This window comes from Zalophus californianus, chromosome 3 (genome assembly GCF_009762305.2).
Source record: "Zalophus californianus isolate mZalCal1 chromosome 3, mZalCal1.pri.v2, whole genome shotgun sequence".
NCBI lineage: Eukaryota > Metazoa > Chordata > Mammalia > Carnivora > Otariidae > Zalophus > Zalophus californianus.
In genome coordinates, this window is record NC_045597.1 from 100099702 (window position 1) to 100124463 (window position 24762).

The 24762-nt window shown below is 37.3% G+C and overlaps 1 protein-coding gene across 1 annotated transcript in view; it reads right to left on the reverse strand.

The window, feature by feature from the left end:
• Nucleotides 1–24762, reverse strand: part of NCKAP5 (NCK associated protein 5) — an 878246-nt gene that overhangs the window by 513738 nt on the left and 339746 nt on the right. Inside the window, 1 exon segment of the mRNA XM_027590996.2 lies at nucleotides 7614–7677. Coding sequence (XP_027446797.2) covers nucleotides 7614–7677 — 64 coding nt within the window.

The window sequence follows — 24762 nt, forward strand, 5'->3', positions numbered from 1 at the left end:
TAAAGTTTAACACTTACTATTCTAAACTCTTAATAAATTAAAAGCCAAGTAGATATGACTTTCTAAGTTGGCTTTTGTAAGGAAAACAAAGTTCTCTTTTTTCCAGATATATAAGGTGGATATATTTCAGCACTGTGAATGACATGCCATCCCAGATGTTTCTCTTCTTTGGATGATACTTAAAACTCAACTGCAATGACTGCTTCTAACATCAGCATATTAACACAAGACAAATCTAAACTTTTCATGCCACTAACAACACAGATTTTCAAAAAACAGTTGAACTTCAATATACTAATGGTGACCAGAAAGAGGAATTTAAAAAATATTTACAGTTGCACCAAAAAACAATATTCTTAGGAATAAATTTAACCAAGTAGGTAAAAGACTTGTATGCTGAAAACTGTAAGACATTCATGAAAGAAACTGAAGGTGACACAAATAAATGAAAAGATATTCTGTGCTCGGTGACTGAAAGAATATTGTTCTAATGTCCATACTACCCAAGTAATCCATTGATTCAATGCAATCCCTATTAAAATCCCCATGGCGTTTTTCACAGAAATAGGAAAGGCAATCCTCAGATTTGTATGGAATTACAAATGACCCTGAATAGCTAAAGCAATCTTGAGAAAAAAGAATTATATTACAAAGCTATAGCAATTAAAACAGTATGACATTGGCACAAGACACATAGATCAACGGAATGGAATAGAGAGTCCAGAAATAAATGCATGCATATTTGGTCAATTAATTTACAACAAAGGAATCAAGAGTAAACAACAGGGATAAAGACAGTCTCTTTAGTAACTCGTGCTGGAGAAACTGGACATTCATATGCAAAAGAATGAAACTGGACCACTATTTTAGACCACACATAAAAATCAACTTCAAATGGCTTAAAGACTTGAATGAAATACCAGAAACCATTAAAATGCCACAAGAAAAAATAGGGGGTATGCTCCATAACATTAATTTTGGCAATGATTTTTTTGAATAGGACACCAAATAGCAACAGCAACAAAAGCAAAAATAAACAAAGAGGACTATATCAAACTAAAAAGCTTCTGCACAGCAAAGGAAACCACCTACAAAATGAAGAGGCAACCTATAGAACAGGAGAAAATATTTGCAAATTATTTATCTGATAAAGGGCTAATATCCAAACACACAAAGAACTGAAACAGTTCAATAACAAAAAACAACCCAATTAAAAAATGGGCAGAGGAGCTGAATAGAGATTTTTTTCAGAGAAGACCTAGAGATAGTCAATAGGCACATGAAAAGGTGCTCAACATCACTTTCATCCAGGAAGTAAAAACCAAAACCACAATGAGATATCACCTCACAATAACACAACAGTATTAAAATGACTATTACACACAAGACATAAAGTCGTCACTGATGTGGAGAAAAGGAAACCCTTGTGCACTGCTTGTGGGAATATAAATTGGTATAGCCACTGTGGAAAATAGTATAGAGGTTCTGCAAAAAATTAAAAATAGAAGTACCATATGATCCAGCAATTTCACTTCTGGGTATTTATTCAAAGGAAATAAAATCACTATCTTGAAGAGATATTTGTACCCCCATGTTCACTGCAGCATTATATCCAACAGCCAAGATATGCAAACAACCTAAGTGTCCATCAAGAGATGAAGGGATAAAGAAAATATAGTATATATATTTATACAGTGGAATATTATTAGCCATAAAAAGGACATCCTGCCATTTGCAACAATGTGGATGGACCCTGAGAGCAATACACTAAGTGAAATAAGTCAGACAAAGACAAATACCATATGACCTTACTTATTTGTGAAATCTTAAAAAAATAAAAAAACAAAGAAATGAAATCATAAATACAACAGATTAGTGGATGCCAGAGGTGGGGGTGGGTGAAATGGATGAAGGTGGTCAAATGTATAAATTTCCAGTTATAAAATTTAAAAAAATCCTTAGACTATATAGCATGATTACTATAGTTAAGAATGCTTTATTTTTATATTTGCAAGTTGTTAAGAGAATCTTAAAAATTCTCATCAAAAGAAAAAAATCTACAACTATGTATAGTAATGGATGTTAACTAGGCTTACCGTGGTAACCATTTCACTATATACACCCGTATCATGTGTTGTGCATCATAAACTAATATAATATTGTATGCTAACTGTATCTTTTAAAAAAGGAAAAAGAAACACTTAATTGACCTTGGTCCCAACCTAACCTCCTTCCTTTGACTACTATCAGTTAGAAAATCAGATGTATGACCTACTGGGCTATTGTGAACAACAAACTTCTATCAAAACCAAATCCTGGCCCCAAGAAAACTAGTAGTAAGAACTGGTATTCTTAGAGACAATGGCTCTATGCCCCCTTACTCTTGGGTTTCCAAACTCTGAATTCCCCTTCTTAGAAGTCTGTCTGTCAGAGTTCAGACTATACAGTTGTCTATAGAGCTGTTCAGCAATGTCAAGAAGGGCATACAAAGCAAAACCATGATAGTTCACCAAGGCCATGTCACCTGAACTGCGTGCAATGTTCCTGTTTTCATATGTGTCTCTTTAGAGGAATGATCTCTTCTAGTTTAAATAATAGGTATTGAACACTGTGCCACAGAGGTGAAGGTTCTATATGTGTTGTTGTTGTTGTTTTTTAAGATTTTTTTTTTTTTTTTATTTGACAGAGACACAGCGAGAGAGGGAATACAAGCAGGGGGAGTGGGAGAGGGAGAAGCAGGCTTCCCGCTGAGCAGGGAGCCTGATGGAGGACTCGATCCCAGGACCCTGGGATCATGACCTAAGCCGAACGCAGACGATTAACGACTGAGCCACCCAGATGCCCCTCTATACGTGTTTCTTTCCCCAAGTTTGTATCGCCAACCCAGCCAATTCCAGGGTCGGCACCGTAGCTGGCTGTTCACACTGTGGCACTGAATGAGCAAGATGTAGTGAGGGCTTCTGTTGCCCTAAGTTTGCCCTATCCTCCAGCAAGGATGTCAGAGAGTCCAGGGATTCTGATCTCCCTATTTCCTCAAACTCTTCTGTTTTTTTCTACAAATTCCTATTCTGTCAATATCCCAATCTTTGACCATTACTCCTTGGAAGTTCACTGTGAGAAAAAAAAGGGAGGTTATGATTATGAATTTAGGTAATGGTCAGTATGGTAACATCCAGGCAACATCTGAATACCTAGGTGCAGAAAAAAAGGGAATCTTACAACAGGGCAAATGAGCTTCCTCTGTCTCCTTAGTGCCTTGAGATCAGCAATCAACAATTAATATTTTTCTTTTTCCCAAGTAGAAATTACCCAATGAGATGAGAAGGAACCACAGGGTATCTAAGATTTTGCATAATTAGCTCAAGCATTTTAAAAATTATGTTTGATAGAATATTAGTGTTCTGTGGACATTAATATCTCTTTGATAAAAAACAAAGTTAAACAGTGGCAGAAGTGATATTCTTCTAAAACTTTAATATAAATTGAAGAAAACAGCAAATATACTTAAGCTGTTTTTCATGTCATTTTGAAATGGTCTTACTACAATATTTTGTTGTGTTTTAAGTGCATATAAAAGTGCTCTTTACTATTTTTAAAATCTAAACACGTATTTTAACTCATAAATTCTTATTGCTATTCATAAATAAAATTGTCTTTGCAAGTTTGGAGGAAAAAGTATAATCAGAAATAATCTACAAAATATTAAGTAAACTATCAATTTCTAGTAATTAAAACAATTTAGAATCATGTAAGAATCAATAATGGTTAATGGAAAAGTATAAGCTGTCCAGGCACTCATGTAGATTAATATGGGTATTTGGAATACAATAAGAGGGACAGTAAAGTTTAGACTGTTTAATAAATGGTTTTGGGAAAACATTCCTTTTGATCCCTGCCTCACACTAACTTAATTCCATCTAGATGATGCCAAGATTGACAGGAAAGAAAAAAGAAAAACTATATAATTTCTAAAAGATAATGATAATGAATATCTATATTCTTGGGGTAGAATGAGCCTTTTTACATACAGCCAAATTTAAGATGACATTAAAGTCTTAAGGACAGAATAGATTTTATATGTAAACCGAACCAGTGCTAGGCAGTATAAGTGGTAACAGAATCTCCCAGAATGAAGAGAAACATGATCGTACAGCTGTTTGTGAAAAATAATGAAAAGTAAGTGTAAAAACAATAGTGAGTTATGTCATGAAAGAGTCAAGAGCAAAGGAAACAAATATGAAATATCTAATTGCTGAAAGAAAGCTTCCCCAAATAAATATTTAGGTCAACAGAGCAAAAGAATGGACAGAATTGATAAAAACTAGTAATGTGCCCACACCCACACAGCTAACTACTGGCAGAGGTGGATTTTGAATCCAGACCTGCCTCACTCCCAAGCTCAAGGTCTTTTTATCCCCACATTTGTATCAACTAGCCATTAAAAAGCAATCTCTCTACATGAAATGTGGTACTCTGGATTGAATCGTAAATCAGAAAATGGAAATTATTGGGAAAACTGGTGAAATTCTAATAAAATCTGAAGTATGATTAATAGCAACATGCCAGTGGTAATCTCTTACTTGTGAGAATCATGCCACAGTTACGAAAGACATTAACATCAGAAAACTGGATCAGGAGGATGCAGATGTGAAACCTCCTTTAAGGCTATGATTATTCCAAAATAAAAAGTGTATTAAAAAAAGAAAATAAACCTCTCAAAAATGGAGCCTTGAATACTATTTTAAAACTTGTAAGTAAGGAGATTTATTGCATGAAGTCAAATTTTTAAAATTCGCATTTTACATTTAAGACTTTGATTACAAAACGTTCATTGATGATTTTAAAAATCAACACCTGCCTCAATTAAATTTTTTTTCACAATACTTACTTAACTTGCCATACCATTTTTCCTTTCATGTGGATGAAAATAAAGAATCCTGCAAATAGTAGTCTTTAAATAATGTGATACGGTTGTGATGAACTGCTTTTCTGTTCTGCTACAGACATGACAAAAGTTCTGCGCTTGTAACGCAAGAATCAAATTTAGAGGATGAAGAGAGCTGCCTGACTTTGGGGGCTGTCAGATACTCAAAGAATCAGGACTTCAGAAATAAATGAATCCTAGGAGAAAAGCTGAAGCATGTAATTAAGTAGAAAACTCAGAGGTAAGGAAAGAGGAGAAAAACACTGAGAAAGAGGGACAAGAAACAAAATAAAGGGGATTAATGAAAATTAGGGCTTGTGGTGTCTCTAAGGAATTGAGATGTGATAAATTATGGAATGGGAGTAAACAGTTTCATGAATAATAGTAAATCACATCATGTCACTGCCTTACACAAAGCCTTTCAATGGCTCCTATCACTCACAGCATGGGCCAGAGATCCTTGGCTTACCCCTCTGTCCCCCATCATTTCACTGATTTTATCTTCTACTATTGACCCTCTCCCCACCGACTACCCTCCAGCCAGCCTGTCTCCAGGCTTTTCCTCAGGCACCCCAGGCCTTTGTACCTGCTGGTCTCCCAGCCTAGAATGATCCTCCACCAGATATCACCAGGGTTCACTCTTTTGCCTCCTTCAAGTTTTGCTCAAATACTAACTTTTCAGTGATTTACTTCTATGAAACTCTACTTAAAATAATGATGCCCTAGAACTCCCAATCTCTCCTACCCCGATCTTGTTCACCATCTAACACACTAAATACATTCAGTGTCTGTCTTCACAACCACGAGAATGTAAGCTCTCAGATTTTTGCCTGTTTTTTTTTTTTTTTTCCCACTGATGTTTCCCCGGGGCCTAGGACAGTGCCAGGCACAGAGTGAGTGCTCAATGAATACTTGTTAAATCAATCAACACGTAAGTGTGATTTTTCATTACCATAATTAAAATAAGAATAATAACATACCAGAAACATTTGCCAAGTTGTTTTTTGAGCAAGGAGAGTAACCTTTTTGTGTCCTTGTGGTGTTTTCTGGGTATTTTCGACGCTGAACAATTATTCTACAATGTTTTGGAAAGGGGTTTTTATCTTGTTGAAGACTAGTGAGTTATATGCCTTAGATTATCAGCTGAGATCCATTCACTGGCGTCAGAAAGAGACATTCTAGAGGCCTGTGCTCATGAGCTTAAATAGCATTTAGCTATTACTAGGAAAAGCTCCCCGTCATAAAAACTTTACATAACAAATGTTCAGTGGCATGATCCACTAAGTTAAGGTCATCATAAAATTGCAAACTTCTCATTTTGAAGATGAAAAAATTGAGACCTAAAACATATATATATATAAAAAAATTGAGACCTAGAAAAGTTGTCACTTCTTCACATTCATTTAGGACATAGCTGACAACGTGTACAACAGGAGCTGGCCCGAAACAAAACACTAAAACATCGCAGAATGGCCTAGCCCGTACACATACCCCAACACCGTCAAAGTCCAGATTGGGCATTTTTAGTTCACTATTTGACTAAACATTCATTTTCTCCAGCCTATTTCCATTTCACTGCTCAAAGATGCTTGTGAGCAGTTGTTTCCTATTGTTTGAACATTTAAGATTCTCTTTGCATTGAGATCACCAGAATTGCAAAGGATGTGATCACCTAAGTATTTTAGCATGCTCAAAGGCCACTGCACCAATCCAGAACCCACTAAACATTCAGTCTCTTGCTCCAGACCTTTACCTTCCCTGAGAGAAGTGTGAGGCCAGCATATTTTTACCAATTTCTTATTCTTTTCGGGGTATGGATTGTCAATTAACTCTCATGAAATCAAACAGAAGCAGCCTGAAGGGTCTAAAAACGTGTCACTTCTCTTTTTTAAAAGAAGATAATTCTTGTGCTGAAAAATTGCACTTGTATCATTGTTCTGTCTTAAGTGAGAAAAAAATCTTGTGTTCTATTTTTTGCTCAGAGGAAGGAGCAGCAGTTAATTCACACATGTATGCACCCTGGGACCCCAGGCAGTCATCTCTGATGTTAGAGCGGCACGCGGGCAGATACTTCCGCAAAGACAGTCTATAAAATGAAGTTGCTATGGACCAAAACAACCATATTGATTTTTAGTACAATTCAAAACACAAGGAAACATCAGTTTTCTGAACGGCACACACTGGGAAGGACAGGGAGAAATACACTGCAAGAGTGCAGAGAAAGAAAAGGGCAGAAGACAATTACATTAGTAAAAATCTCTGTGTTCCTTTAGGTTGTTTGTTTCTAAGTTCAAAGAACCGACAGGCTTGAGCTATGTTGAACTGTTCTTAGCTGAAAACCTATAATTGCTCATTTACTGACACTGTGCTCACAGCTGGAAGCCGGGGTCTTCAGGAAATAAAGCTATATAACCATCTGAATGTTTGAACATCCTCTTCAAAGCCCAGATAGTTATTTCTTTTTCTCAATTAATACCGCCCCTCCCTCCCCCTCTCCCTCCCTCTCTCCCTGTCTGCAAATGGCAGAACTGTCCAAACCGCATTAGAAGCACATTATTTACCAATACATCATTAAGTTTGCTGCAAGCAAATATTTTCCTTAGATATCCTTAATGAGACAAAAATGCCCTTCCAGCCAGAGATCTTTGGAAGGGAGGTGCAGGATCAGGAAAGACCAGCCAGCACTTACCATGGCCCCCTCACTTCTTCTTTGGGCAACTTCTCGCTGCAGCCGGGCCACGGCCAACTTCTCCCTGGGGAAACAAAAGCACATGGTTGGTTGCCTATTCTTCTCAGGGTAGAGGTACACTGGCATGGCTTTGAAACATTCTTTTGAGGTCTCCAGAGGAACTCCTTCCTTGGTTTAGCTCACTTCCTCCACTAAACTTTCTATAAATATTTAAAGTCATTCGTGCATTGTTTTCATTGAGTGTCATGAAAGAGATTTTTTTTTTTTGCCTTGGATTTTATAAAATCCAAATAAACCCGGAATGCTAAGTAAAAGCTTCCCTTTAAGTTCATGAACATATATAATTTGGAAACAAATGTTCCCGTGGCTAAAATATTTCAGTGGTCCTTTCTGTATCAACTTTGCTTACATACAATTATTTTTATTTCTTTTGTTGCTCTTTACCGATCGTGAATTTTAAAAGGCAAACAGACTTGAATCTGCACAATTTTTGAAATGATAACAGAAAATCATTTACAGGGACACCTGGGTGGCTCAGTCGGTTAAACATCTGCCTTCGACTCGGGTCATGATCCCACGATCCTGGGATCGAGTCCCGCATCAGGCTCCTTGATCAGTGGGGAGACTGCTTCTCTCTTTGCCTGCCACTCCCCCTGCTTGTGCTCTCTCTCTCTCTGACAAATAAATAAATAAAATCTTTTAAAAAAATCATTTACAGACTTGCTACATCAAAGTACTGTGCTGAGTATTTTACCTAATCTTATATGAGCCTGACAACAACCCTATAATAGGCTTTATTATTCCCATTTATAGATTTGGAAACTGAGGCTCAGATAGGCTAAGTAACATACCAAGCTCCCAGCTGGTACATATCAATTGTATTAGGATCAAACTTTAGGTTTTCTTTATTTCACAAATCCTAAATAAAAATTTTGCTTATCATTTTTTCAGGGCTTAGAAAATATGTAAAATCTAAAAACATTTATTTTAGCATTCTTTATTTTACAATTGGGGCCTATTTTGTATTCCTTATAATTATAATTCTGATTTCATTTAGAAAAAAATTTAATATTCACCAAAATTTTAAGAATGCTTTGTAAAGTGATAGATACTACATTTTGGATAGCTTTTCAATGATTCTTAGGAAAAAAAGTTTACAGATAAAGTAGGGGTAAGGGAATCCTTCCAGTAATCTTCCAATCTTAGCATTAGGAAGGATTTTCCCTGAAATCCTTCTACGGTTATCAAGTTGTAAAACCGTTTGTGTGATATTTCATCCCTCAGCCTTCCCTCTACACAGGACTGGCTATTCAGCTGTCCGCAAGCGGCAAGGGAACAACTGGATTCCCAGCTGAGTGAGAGGATTTCTCCAGCCCTAACTGCTTGGGTCTTTGAAATGTCAGTGACTGCCAAGAAGGCATGTGCTTTAGTTTGGTTACAGTTAAGTCAGTTTTTTAGTAGGAATAGTTCTCTTTGAATTAGTGCCTAAAGAGACAGATTAGATGGAATAAAACTAGGACCAGGAGATCCCTGAGGAGAACAAGTTTTAGGAGCCTGGGGCAGGACCCATGCATAGACCTTGTGGGAGAGGGCAACAAAGTCAAGAGAAAGAAGCCAGGAAGAGATGAAATCATGTGCCTCATTATGAGGTGAGCAAGGCAGAAATCTCTGTGTTCTCTGACCCAAGTCCTTATGAGCAGATGAAAGGAGCAAAGACTGGAAAGAGAAGGATATGACTTGACTTCTGGTTTAATATGAAAAATAAACACATGGTAGATATATGGACAAAGAAAGCAGAGAAGAACACACCCTATACTCTATGACTGAGCAATTCAACTCAGTATATATGCAACAGAAATGCATATATACATATATGTTCAGTAAAGGACATGCACTAGAATGTTCACAGATGCACTATTTGTTATCACCTTAAACTAAAAATGTGCACCCCATTAACAACAGAATGGGTAAACTTCTACATAACCATACACTGGGATACCAGGAAGTACTGAGGAGGAGTCATGTGTACCTAACCACAACAACATATGGAATACCACAAGCATGTGGAAAAATGAAAGAAGCAAACAGAAGAGTATATAGTTTACGATTCCATTTATATAAAGTCCAGAGATGGGCAAAACTCCTATGTAGTTCAATAAGGCAAGAAAAATAAAAGACATGAACATTAAAAAAGAGAAGGTAAAACTGTCTCTATTCACAGATGACAATTTTCTAAATAGAATATACTAAGGAACCTACAAAACAACCATACAACTAATAAGCGAATTTAGCAAGTCACAGATATAAGCCAATACACAAAAACCAATTGTGTTTTTACATACTAGCATCAAACAACTAAAAAATCTATTTTAAAAAATTCATTTACAATAGTGTCAAAACATAAAATACTTAGGAAATAAATTTACAAAAGATTTGTCAGACAACTACAGTGAAAACTATAAAACAACTGCTCAGAACAATTAAAGGAGACTACACATACACACACTCTCTCTCTTTCTCTCTCTCTCTCTCTGCAGATTCAGATCTCTTGAAAGGGTCTCAGGAACAATCAGCTTCCTAGGACCACACTTCAAGAACTTAACCTAGAAGATCCAGAAGAAGAAATGGAAGAATGATCTAGAAAATTTCCTGGAATCATTATTCCTGATTGCTGAATCTTCAGCACAAGATTGAATATATATGCTAATAGCATGTTAATTTTTTACAAGAGCAGTTTAGCGTAAAGATGACATTCCTACAAACACAGCAAAGTTCATCTTGGCACAATCATCCTACTAAATGATGAAAGAGTCCTCACACAGCTTAAAGGTTAGGAACATCACTATTTTATCCTTAAAAGAGTTTGCCTTTATAACACTATTAGGAATTTTCATATGGTATAAGTTCATGTGAAATCTTATAAAATTCAATTTGAAAGAAAAATTTAATGGTTTTAGCCATTACACAGTTTTTAAGAAGGAAAATATTCATGTCATGGATTTTATATTCTGCCCACACATTATATTTTAGGCATATAATAAATAGTGAGTGAACCAATGTGAAAGGCTCATCCTCAAAGTGGCAGCATGTAAGCCAACTGATTTGGGGAAACAGAGCAAAATAAATATGTAGAAACTGGAAACATCAGCTTGGGTTTGACCTACCATCATGTGACCAGAGATGTGCCCAATTTCAAATAGCCACGTTTGAAATGTGTGACGCACACATGAGGAATCTCGGCGTAGTCTGGGTCACAGAAAAGACAATCTGCGACCCAAGCCCTGCAACCTAGTGCTCCTTATTTATCAGCTATAAACTGGCTTAAGTCTAGTTACTTGGGAGCTACCATGATTCAAAGTAGTTAGGTAGTGAATGAGCAGAATTCGCGAGAATAGCAAAGCAAATACAACTGTCTCTTTAAAACCATGCTCTGTTATTGGTTTAAATCATTTATTCAGGAAATGCAATATGCGTAATGTCATGGAGCAGGCATGTCGAAGGCTTGCAAGTAACAGTTGGGGGGGTTTTCTGTGGTGTAGGCAGGACAATACCAGTACCATCTAAGTCCCACTAAGCAAAGCATCCTAATTTTGACTTACTTTATGTCATAAGTTTCTGAATCCTATTTCCTTTGAAAAGAGAATTTCAAGGCTAAAAAAAAACAAAAACAAAACACAGGAAAGGATACTTTCTTGAGGTTTGGCACTTTCTATCTCCCAAATCTTTCATATCATTGGTATTCCATGTGTTTGCAGGGTTTTTGTCTTTAGTAGGAAATGTATTTTATTTTTGCATGAAAGAGTTGTCATTCTTGATAAAAATTAAGGAAGTGACGGAGTCATCTGATGGGTGAAACCATCTACGGTAAAAATCTCAGCATTTCTAGATGTTCCCATTTCTGGGCTCAAATTATCAACTTAATCAAAGTATTAAAAATAAATGGGTCTGCCTTTTTTTATAGTCATCTCATTTGCCCTTGGGTTCAGCAGTCCCTTGACAAACCATATCTTCAAACCCCCAAGGTCCCAATATATGTGTGAAACTGAATGGGACCAGCATCTTTTTCATGCAAATTCAGGGTTCTTAAAAACAGCTTTGTTCAAAAAATAAAGAAAGAATCCTTGACTTGCATGCCACCCAAGGCAAATTAAACACAGTCACATACACATACACTCTTGCTCCTATTTGAGGACCTTAGCTCATCTGCTGGAAACAGACAACTGTGCTTTTGCAATGCATTACGGTTTTGTTTTGTGTTTGTAGCAAAGCCAGTAGCTAGCTCATTATGAAGAGGGTATTGACTATGATTGCAAAACAAATGCCCAGGGATATTTTATTGAGAGTTGTGGATCCTTATTTACAGGACAGGGATAAAAGAAAGATATAAAGAATATACACACAATGAAACAAAAGAGACCCACAAACTCTCCTCTTTCAGTTAAATGCAAAGAGAATTCTTCCCTCCAACAGGGATGAAACAGAACTACTTTTCTTATTCAATTTTTTACCCAAAAGGTGAATTAGTCCCAGGTTTCTGAAGTCTGTCAGCATGGTCCCAGATAATTTCAACTAAAGATAATAAACAGCAACACCAAAAGTATTTATGTGAACCCTGGATCTACACAATACCACTGAGACAAACGCAGTGTCAGCCAATGGGAAGACTGTCCTCAACGAAGACAACAGGATGCTGGCATTTGTAAAGTCCAGAAAAGACCTGCGAGGTCTGCATGGTCAGAAAAACAATCAGCAGCTTGAAGAGGAGGAATATATTCAGCCTGTGATCTGTGGAGACCACAAACTTAAGGGCACCGCAGAGCCATCTGTTGCATGAGTGTCGGAGGCAGGCCTGTCTGGAGACAAATCAATGTTCTATTGCAACTCTAAGGCAGCCCAGCACACACACTGAATGGGTGAGAATGAAACCCTTGAGCAGCCCCATTCTCCACCAGGCAGATGGGACCCCCCTGAGGATACCCTGGAGGAAGAGCAGCACCGGCTCACCGCGTAAGTGTGAAGAATTATGTCTACTCATTGTAAGTCTCACTGCCCCAAACTCCTCTATACAAACAGTGCATTAGGCACACCAAGGAAGATGTCAATATAGAAGATACTCTGTGTTTTGATGAAACTGCCAGATAATTTGTGTCATCTCTACTTGACTGTCCTAGAAAAATAAAGAATGACAGGAAATAAAATAAATTATAATAAACTATAACAAAAATAAATACAAAAAAATCAAGGACAGACATGCTCATATATGTATTTAAAAAGAAAAAAAAATTGTGGGCATTTTATAAACCCAAAGACACTGTGGTATTAAAGAATCCTGTAGTACCACCCAAATACCCTAACTTCATCTTAGTTTTGGTTCTTAGGTTAAGCTCTTATATTCCAAAGTCTTTCAAGTTATTTGAATACCTCAATAGTTATGTATGATATAATATATACATCAATCTCTTTTAATTTATTTGGAATATTCTGCTAAGTGACCATATAATTCAATGATGATGAAAATTCTGATTCATCCAGCAAACAGAGTGAGTGAATTCACTCTGTGTCTGGCACTGTTCTGGGCCCCGGGAAATACAGATAAATAGACTGTCCCATTTTCAGAGAGCTCAGGGTCTAATAGACAGCACATCTAAGCAAACCTGTGTCCTAAGATGTTATAAGCACAACAGAAGAGTACTCCATTCAAAGCTGGATTTTAACATTAAAGTTAGGTGATAATTTTATCAGAAGATTGAAATTGAACCTCCTTTAAATGGGAAGGTACAGTCTCCTATTTCTAGGATAAAGTCATTTTCTAAAGTTCATACTTCTCAGCAATAAGTCATATAGGGAAAACAGGTTTTCCTCATAAACATCTTAACTATGGAAGAATCTCTGTAACAGGTTTTGATTGTGATTCCCTAAATTCCTCAAGTCTTTTTAATGCAATGGTATTAGACTTCACTGCCCCTTTGGGTCATGGTTTTATCCAGGTCCCTTCTTTTGTAGTCTTGTGACTGACTTATCTTGCCTCTTCCGTTTCAATATATTGTATCACCATATCCTCAACTTAAAAAGAGAAGAGTTAATAGCTAACACTTAGTGAATAATTACTATGTTAAGCACTACCCTCAGCACTTTACATGAAACATTTCAACCTAAACAATGCCATGACATAGGTATCATTATTATCTCTGTGGTATATAGCAATGATACTCAAAATTCTTGGATTCGAAACCTCTTTATACTTTTGAAAATGATCACCGAGGACTCCAAAGAACTTTTGCTTCTGTGGGTTCTCTTGATCAATATTTACCATATTCCCAATTAAACTGAGACTTTGAAAATATACATGAATATATTTGAAATAATAGTAATTCCATCACAGGTTAATGTAAACAACATTTATTTATGAATATAACTATAGATTCCAAAACAAAAATTAGTAAGAAGAGTGGCATTGTTTTATACTTTTGCAAATGTCATATCTAGCTAACAAAAATTACGTCTGGATTCTCCTTTCTCCTTCTATATTCAGAATGTTGTAATGTCACAGGTTGAGCAGCTTCTGGCAAACCAGCATAGGCCCATGACCAAGGAGAGTGAAAAAAGTAAGTAACATTTTAGTCTTCTTATAAAATTAGTTTTGATTTATGGATCCCTGAAAAGGCCACAGGCCCCTTGGAGCACTGTGGTGCATAGTTGGAGCACTGCTGATGTACCTTCCACAGGGAAACGAAGGCTCAAGCAGGCCGAGAAACACGTCCATCATGCCAGTGCTCTTAAATACCTCCATGCATGTTTTCTAAATATGCAAAATAACAGTGAATACATATTCAGTTAAAATCGCACTTGTTAGAACTTGTACCTCTGTATCCACTATCACCTGTTACCACCACCTCTACTGCTAGGGAAGTAGTCACAAATAATGCATGAAATTGTTGAGGTCTCCGAGGATGAAACACATTTCTAACCATTTTAATGCCAATCAATGCAAAAACCACTGATAGAACTTTTCTGGAATACGCTGAATTCCAAGCATTACGAACCTCCATTTCTGGCAGAGTAGAATAAAAACACTAATCAAACTCCCAACATAAAACCTATGCTCAGGCATAAATTTTGTTTCTATTAGCAGCCCCCCAAACCCCTGGCATTTGTCCCTACAAAGATACCACCAAATGCCTAAAAGAAATTAGATGGATGATTACTGTGATTTATACCTTGGGGCAGAGAGTCACACTTAAAATTTTGGGCAAAGATTTCAATGAATCATCAGCCTTCCCCATTTCTGAGTGGGCCCTAAGAATAAGAGCATGGTGGTGATCTAGTATGTCTGTAAGGTGAGCAGGTCAGCTCCCACAGGAGGCCTAGGACCATTCTCTGCACACAGAGGTGTCCTGGGGAGTCACCCGCCACAGAAGCGTGACAATATCGAGTGCCAGGTGCGCTTGTCAAGCGGGCAGATGGGGAGACCGGTGGCAGCAGTCCCTGCCTAACAGCTAAATTAATTAGCCTTTCCAAAGCAGATCATTTAATTACTCATCCACTCAGATATTCAGCATGAGAAAAAAATTCGAGATACTTCAAGACATAGAACCCAGATGAAACAAACTTCTTCATGCACTTTTTCCAATACGTAATGTTCATGTTGGCCCCAAAACTTTAAAACACAAAAATTTACCCTCTTATTACATACTTTAAGGGATTTTATTCACATCCACAGTGCATACAAGTCAATAAGTTGAGAGTACATTCTAAATTGGTGATCTTCATGTGATTTTGTGCAGCAATAACTAAGAGGGAGCAGGACTCAACATGGCCAAAACGCACACCCCCTTGATTCTGGGAAAAAGCAGGAGTTTAATAAAATTCTGTGCTGATTAAGGACTTCCCTCACTCTCCCCCCCCCCAAATAATAAACACAGAGACTTTTTAAAGAAGTTGATACAGAGATCATTAGTAAAAGCAAACTCTAATTTTAGCTACCTGCCTTTCTGAAGGTCTTTCATCCATGTGGTTCTCCTAATCGAGCTTTCTGGAGCTTCTACAATTTTTTTCTAAATTCTAGTACCCTAAATGTCATGTCATGGAAGCGTTCTCAAAATTGTTCTACCCTGAATGCTCTTCCACTTCCAAAAATGATGTCTCAAATTGCACTTGCATTTTCATTTCCTGATTCAGAGATTCATCTATAGAGTGAGTCCCTCTTGCTGCCTAAAGCAATTGCCTGATTCACTGTTTCTCTCCATTAATGGGCTCTAAGACTCAGAGGACTGGGACTTCATGGTCTTCCTGTGTCTAAGGCACACACACACCCTCAATGAATGATCATGCTTCAGAGCAAAGATGGCCTCACTGACTTGAGGCAACATCACAGGTGGCCTCTCTGCATATTAAGTATCAGAAGTTAGTCCTATGCCCAGAGCCTAAAAGAATGTGCCAAGAAAACCACACAAGCTACCTGCAATCCTTACCACTACCATCACAAATGAAGCATTCTGCATGTTTTAGATGTACCAACTAATACTTTTGGTAAATAAATAGAGCAATGAAGGAATACACTTATATTTCTGGGTTTTCTCCTTTTTATTTTTACTTGAAACTGTCAGCTCTCACCAGAATAGTACATGCTTTCATCACAACATTGTTGATACATGCAGGCTCTATTGACTAATTTCATGCAGTAGTGAGTTAGAGCAACCTTATTATCTTCTTCTCTCTATCCCAAAGCTCCCCTACCTGATGTGTTTCTGAAACACATATTAGAGCAAACCACCCCCCCCAAGTTTAATATAAATTTCTAGTCTTTACTTCTGCAATAACTTATTTTTTGAGCTGAGCAGGGAGTCTGATGCAGGGCTTGATCCCAGGACCCTGGGAGCATGACCTGAGCCGAAGGCAGATGCTTAATAACTGAGGCACCCAGGCGCCCCAAGCCACTCGTTTTCTTAAACTTAATTTTCACTTCTGAAGAAACCTAGATTTCAGAATGAGGATTCCTTATATTTCCAAGTCTTTTTAAGGAACTTGGAATTCCCCATGTTTTTATGTACTACCCCGTATTTCCTCCCTTAGTATTACAATTCCTCTATTCTAGGTCAGTATTATATCTGGCACATAAGAAAAACTTTGTAAAACAACAGAACTGTATTAATAATGTTTGATTTTTTTCCATCAATTTTGGTAACATTCCAAAGTGATGGGCTATATGTAGTTTAATACGGAAAGGCAATGGGCTATACGTATTTTAATACGGAAAGGAAATTCTTAGGGAAAAGAAAAGACATGCTAACCACCTCCTAGGGAGCCTTCCATACCTGTCGATGTGTACGACAATAGCCCTTATGTGACAATTAATTTCATTTCCATGGCTTTCAATTATTAATGGCCCTGAAATTACATTGTCTCTGTTGTCATGAAGGTCCCAAGATAGGATCTGTGATTAGACTTAAGCCATCTGTCTAGACTCAGAAGAATGAGGCTTGTAGGTTCCTAAGAGAAGAGGTTGAAAGAGGTAATGCAGGAAAACCTGGTAGACTATCATACAACCGAGTGCATACCTAAAACCTCCTTCCTTCATTTATGGAATGAGTTATACATGCAAGACGAGTTCTGCTGAACAAAAGGGTGGCTTTTACAATAGACTGGCAATGCCATCAATTCATTCCACAAATACTATGCCGTCTGCTATGTTGGAAACACTTTGTTAGGCTCTATGGAAGACACAATGATGAGGGAGCTTAATTGCTGTAGTCAAAGAATATTGTGTCTATATCCAGTGTTACAGATTGAATTGTGTCTCCCAAAACGTTTATGTAGAAGTCCTATTCCTAGTAACTTAGAATGTAACCTTATTTGGAGGTGGTCAAGTTAACATAAGGTCATTAGAGTGGGCCCTAATCCAGTATGGCTGGAATCCGTAAAGGGACAGATTTGAAGATATACAAATGGGAAGAACACTATGTGGGATGGATGCAGAGACTGGGATGATGTGTCTACAAGCCAAGGGATGCCAAAGATTGCCAGCAAGTCACCAGAAGCTAGGGGAGAGGCCTGGGACAGATTCTCCGTCACAGCCCTGAGAAGGAAGCAACCCATCAACACCCTGATTTTAACTTCCAGCCTCCAGAACTGAGAGATGGTAAATTTCTGTTGTTTAAGCCCCTGACTGTGTGGTACTTTGCTAACGCAGTCCTAGCAAAAAATAAAATAAAATCTACCAACTATATATGTTTGAACAGAATACACTTCTACAGATACACAGATATATAAATAATCTGGTAAAATACAATGGGTGCTCCAAGCGAAGTGTAATATATTTTCAGCAGAAGGAGTGTTTACTTCTGATGAGGAAAAAAAAAAATGGAAGTCTTTATAGAGGAAGTGGTAGTCACATTTCACACAAGTTAAGAGCCATAAAAAGTTAGAAGCCAAACATAGGAATTTATGACTATAGAACTATAAACTATTGACTGCAGAGCTGTTTGTTTTTTTTTTAATCTAAGATACTCACTTCTTTTACATGCCATTTCTCAAGGGAGTTCAAGACAACTATATGAAAGATTCAAATGGTATACCTCATACCTAAACCTTCACAGGTATGCATTCTCTTAACCAGAAAAACATTTTTAGTCTTTTCATCTCCATACTCTTTTTACTCACTCTACTGTGTTGTCCAGTATAAGATAAAGGTGCTACTTTGGTGCTCTATTACAAGAATATTGACTTGGTTGGTTTCTAGACTGGGAATAGTTTGCAAATACACTAACTCACTCTCTGGCTGCCACCCCCATTACAAGGATGTGCACTAGTCACTTGCAGGTGGGAGTTAGGTGACCTTTAGTCCTGGAACTGGTCTGTCTAGAGACAGAACCATAACCAGGCCCTCATTAGCTCAGGTCTTCACCCAATTGAACCATTATCAAGCCTTGGGAGAACTATAAATAATCTGATTTTTATAAACCATTCAACTTTCCCCCCTCCAAAGGATTCAATATTTTTTGCTACTTTAATCATTTGCCAAATCATTTCTGAGTTAATAAACTATCAGAACCAAGCTCACCTACTCTCCTTGAAGAATTCTTTTCACTTTTGAGCTTCATAGCCTGATTAGATCTTCTTTTCTAATCTTTTCATATAGATTGTATGTATTTGATTTCTCCTGCCTGTAAGTAACAGAAACAAACTCCAGCCAGAATAAGAAAGATGAGGCATTTGATTGAGCAGATTATGATACTTCAGGAGAAACTGAACCACCAAACCCTATGAAGGGCAAGAATCAGGGTACCTCCAGGGGTCTCTTCAGTTAAGAAGTCATAAACCTTCTCACTAGATGCTCCCATGATGCCCTGGCCTAGCTCTCAGGACTCCTGGTTTCTATTTCCCATCACTTTCACATTTTAAACTCCCTGGACTAAGATCCTGATTGATGTAGTTTGAGTGAGGCACACACTCTAGATTGATGAGCTTTTGGCCTGGGGTCAGGGTTATATAACACTAGCTTAGACATGCTCCTTCTCCCCATTATAGACTGGCAACTAATCTCAGAGAAGTAAACAATTATTAATGTCTGCCATATGGGTTGGGCATTTGTACTGTGTATGTGTTGTCTTTTCTTTTGGAAAATGCTTTCTATATACTCCTAATTAACCCTTTCTTGGATCTGTAGCAAAAATAAACAACCAGGTATCTTATATTTTTAATTTAATAGTTTTTACATCCATTCCAACTGGACTAACTCCATTTGAGATTTTCTGTTAAAATACCTAGCTGGAATTAAGCCTATATCTTGCTTTCTTCATATTGTCTTGACCCATCCACTATCATTGTGACTTAAAATTTTACATTGAGCTTTCTCGTCATTTCTTTCTTCTAGAATATATAACTAGCCTTTAGTCTATATGTTGCTTTCTGGATTTTGTCCCCCTGTCTCCATTGTCGTGTGACTCAAATTATATGGAGCACAGTCCTAGAAATGTTATCAGCTATCAATCATGTATACATTCCCACAACATGTAAAATGTTGGAACCAGAGTACACTCTCAGGAGACACAAACTAATCAGGAAACACCCCCTGTTCTATTTCCTATGCTTCACACCATCACCAGTAAAACTGTTCAAATTACCAACAATAAGATTTTATTTTACTTTATTTTTTTAAAGATTTTATTTAATCATTTGACAGAGAGAGACACAGCAAAAGAGGGAACACAAGCAGGGGGAGTGGGAGAGGGAGAAGCAGGCTCCCTGTGCAGGATTGATGTGGGGCTCAATCCCAGTACCCCGGGATCATGACCCGGGCCAAAGGCAGACGCTTAATGACTGAGCCACCAAGGTGCCCACCAACAATAAGATTTTAAAAGACACAGACAATTTTAAGGGATGTCAATTTAGAAAATCTAGAGAATAAAAGAGAAACTCATATTCTTTGTAAATAGACAATCTAATCATGGCTAAGTATGTATAGTATTCAGTTAGTATCTGAGCTGACCAGTAGCTACAAATCAACAAAAAATTCAACAATGGAAAACTTTAGAGGGAAAAGGAAGACAGAGATAAGAAAACAAAGTCTAATGTCTAAGAGATAAGAAATGAGTGGGAACCAATCTGTGAAATAATTTCATATATGTTACACCAGGCAAGAACCTAATGGGGAAGAAGGATATTCTTAGATTTAAGACCATCTAGGATACTCTAAACAAAGATAAAAGTGTTTTTAGAAAACAGGAAAGCAACTGGTATGCCAATGGCAGCAATGTTTTGAAGAATAATAATAGCACAACTACTGGGCAGAGAGATTCTGTCAAAATAGGTTATTCTAAACTTTTTGTTTATATGTAAAGAAACTAAGTAAGCATTTATAATTGTCGTCTGTTTTAATGACACAGTAAGAGAAAAAATTTAAAACAAGAGAGGGGAAAGGTAAGTGGTAAGTAGTTCAAGGAGACAAAAAGAGCCACTTTCTGAAGGAGGAAAGACACCCGCTGTCCCTGAAGGCAGAGGTTGGTTGAAACGGTAAGCACTATTCTTTGAACATATTTTGGTGACTTTTAAGATAGAGAATAAGAGTGATGAGGACAGTAATACTTGCATAGTGATTATACTCCAAGCACTTTATAGTTCGTTATTAACTCACTTAATCTTCACCCTCACCACAAGGTATGCACTATCATCATCCCTGTTTTACATATGAAGAAAAGAAAGCACAGAGAAATTAGGTATCTTCCGCAAGATCTCAGAGCTAGTAAGGGATGATGTCAGGATCTGGACACCTGCACTCTTGGCTTCAGAGTCCCCATTCTTAACCTTAATCCTATGCTGTCCATGTGATTCTAGCTGGACTTAGAGTTTTTACATTGTACGTGGTTGTTCAGAAGTATGGTCACTAAAAATATCTTTATGAATTTCATAAGAAGCTCTCAAAATTTATTTTAATTCCCCTTGGGAGACAGGGAACTAAAGAGGCAGAATGGAGCTGTGTTTAACAGAACAGACTCCGGAGCCAGGCTGCATGGGTTCTGAATCCTTGATCTTCCACTTACCCACTCACTGAACTAGGGGAAGTTATTCACCCTTTCCGTTACCGTGCATGCATGACTATCTACAAGCATGCACTGCCCCTTTTCTGTAGGAGAACCTGACTCCCCTACCACACTGATATGGCTTGGCACAGGACTTGCTTTGCCCAATGAAATGTGAATGGAAAAAACATGTTTAACTTCTGGGCAGGAACTGGGCAAGAGCCAGGACAAGATGTGCCACGTTCTCTCCTCTCGTTATGATCACCAATGGCCTGGGTCCTGAGGTGAGGTTGCCTTGGGGCAGAGCCACAGACCTACCTTGCAGAGTAAGAAATATGCCTTTGTTGTAACTCACTAGGATTCAGGGGTTGTTTGTGACTAAGACATAACTACTTCCCTTGACTCATACACTCTCTGTGCCTCAATGTCCTAGTTGTTTCTCGGGTTGTTGCAGGAATTAAATGACTTAGTTTTATGTAGTATGTGGAACAGTGGCTGGCACGTGATAAGCACCATAGAAGTGTTAATCCTTACAGTTATTTGTACCTGTAAGTGGCAGGAGAGAAGTATTAGTGAGCCAGATACTCACCTGAAAAGAATACAAACAGAGAAAGGAATTCCAAAGGAAACCTCCCCAATACTAATCCAATCAAATGCTTTTCTGGTTCTCAAATCCTTTCAGAGTTCTCACATCATACTGGTTGCCCTTTGGGCTTTCTGAAAACTTCTCTTCAGTGCTCCCTCATCAACCGAGTAATCTCATTTATTTGTTGACAATTCAGGGCTTTAGTATTGCTGACGCAGTCTCCAGACACTTTTCCTTCTACAAAATTCAGTTTCTTTGGCGATGAAGATATTCCTCCTCCATTTTCCTCAGCTATCTTTCTGGAAACGGAGTTGAACACCAGTTTTCTCAGCTGTGGAACTCAATTTCAGTGAGGTAATAGCTGTTACCTCTGTTCCTAAGGGTGGAGGACTAGGTAACTTTAACAAGTTTCTTTGTTTCATGAGTTTGGATTGGCTTTCATTTGCTAAGGTGTAAATTTTTAGGGCAAAACTCTTGCCAATTAATGTTCCACACAACCTGCTTTCAGGGGACACTGCTGCTAACCACTCTGGATGTTTTAACAAGCAGATATTGAGACCTCTTAGGCCCAAGAGGAAGATATTATGGGTCTCCCTCTAATCCATCCTAGAAATGAGACTACGAAAACAGGGGCCCAAAGGAGAGATCTTTGATAACATTACCCTCATTTTAAAGATGGGTAAATGGAGACTCAAAGAAGATGAACATGTCTTTGAGAAAAATAAGTCAGTTGAAGAGCAAAACCTAGATAGAGAAGAGTGATTATCTATAGGAGCCAAGCTACTGCTATTTCCAGGGCTGACTGTGTTCAAAAGAAAAAACAATGGGAAACATGACTATATATGGATACAGTGAGACTGAGCATTTTAACTGAGTTTTAATCTGACCTATTCACAAAAGCCAAAGAGGTTACTGAGAAAGATACAATAACAGAGTCCCATTTTACTAAGCTCATATGTAAATCAGGCTGGTAGGACTGAGTCAATATCATGGCTAAACTAAACTGAGATAGAGAACAGAGACCAGGTTATCCATTACATCAGATTGTTTTATTTGGCAATTACTTACTATATAAATAACTCACCAGCTATTTTCTCTGAAACAGTAATGATTAGAATGGCTATCCTACCCAACCAAAAAATCTGAAATAGGCAATAACAACATCAATCTTCAGAAAATAAATACTGAAGGCAGCTGTAGCTGCTTTTGACTGTTATTGGAGGCAAATAAAACCCAAAGTTATTTCTAGGACTCATCACTTTAATGATTTCTAAATTTGCTTCTCTAAAAGAAATATACTAGAGATTAATAAATTTTACATGAAAACAAATAGAATGCGTAAATTGCTAAGGGGTTTGCTCCCTTTATTTTCATTCTAGCCATTTTCCCCAAACCAAGAAGAAAAACATTCCCTAAGGCTTTGTGTGGTTTTTGGCAAAATCATCTCTCATATAACTAAGCAGATGAAGAAAGGATGTTCTTTTTTAGTAGGTAATGATAAAGCTGAGATTTATAGCTAAAAACATTCTTGATCACAATAGCTTTTTTTTTCTTCTTCTTCTTTCTCCCCTCCACTCTCTGGCTAAGTTCTCATGTCCAAAAGACAAAAAAGGATGCTGTAGGCACCCATATACAAGAAAGTTACAACAGTCGAAAGTCACAATAAAAACAGATTGTCATAGATGGGAATTCCATTAAAGAAGGACAATATATCTGCTTTAGAGAAGGGCTCGATCCATTTAAAAAAAAAAAAAAATTTACTGATAGACAAAGTCCAGAGCTGAAACACAGTTGTAGGATCAAAGGCAAAATAACTGGCAATGTCCTAGTTAGCTCAAAAGAAGAGCAAACCAAGCAACAAACAGACCCTCTTGCAAAAGGGGAATGTCTTTAGTACAATACAATAAGACTGCTGTATGTGACACCTTGATAAATTAAAGAAACAGAAACACTGTCACAAAAAGAAAAGGAAGAAAGGAAGGAAATTCACAAACAGTGCCCACAAAAGATGGATAAGAAAGTTTTAAGAGAATGCATGCATTGATTAAAGGCAAGCAAAGAAAACAAGATAGCTGCTCCATCTAGCTAACCCCCCACTGCACATGCCTATTGTATTGTTTCCTTTGGCACTGACTACAAGAGGGCTTCATCCTATGTCTAATAATGCTATTATTTATAAAATAGAAGAAAAACATCCTGATAAGAATATACCTCAATAGGAAAAAGCTTCCTATATAATCTGAGTGTACTGATGAGAAAGAAATGCTTTTTTCAAAGTAATAACAATTACAAAGCAACCAGGGAACAAGATAAGCACTTGCAGAAGGAGCCACACTGAATCTATTGAGCCAACCAGCTTTTCTGTTATGTGAATCCAAGAATGGATCACTGTTGCTCACTGGGAAAACCTGCAGTGCTGTAAAAATCAGCAATGTCAGTATACGGTCAGGGGAGGAAAAAAAGAAAGTTTAGAAAGAAACAGAGGAAAGGCTGAGAATACAACTCCTTATAATTCTTCATTCAACATTATATTCATTGACCAATATATTCCATGTAAGTCAATATGGAAGACACAAGATTTTGAACAGTACACATATACATAAGGCTCATGCCCTCCAAAAGCTACAACTTGCAAAATAACTGCTTTGGGTCCATGATCTTACCAATGCCTGTTTCTTGCAAGTATAAACAGAATGTTCAACTGTGTATGTGAAGTTATTTTCATATTCTGGCCAGCATCCTCATATTAATATTATTTTACTGATACAGCACATTATATTGAAATAAAAAAAATCAAAATAGAGTGAATAGTTTTACAAGTCCAATTTAATAAACAATCTGTTGACTGTGGGTGTTTCCTATTTCATAACTTTACATACACAATATGTACACATAACTATATTTAAATATCAACAATTTTATCCACCAAGTGCAATCTGATCAGTTATTTCAAAACCTATGTTGATCATCTGCTAGAGGTGAGAAAGAATAAAAAAAAAACACACAACACAATTAGCTTGTACTTACTGAGCCATTCATATGTGGC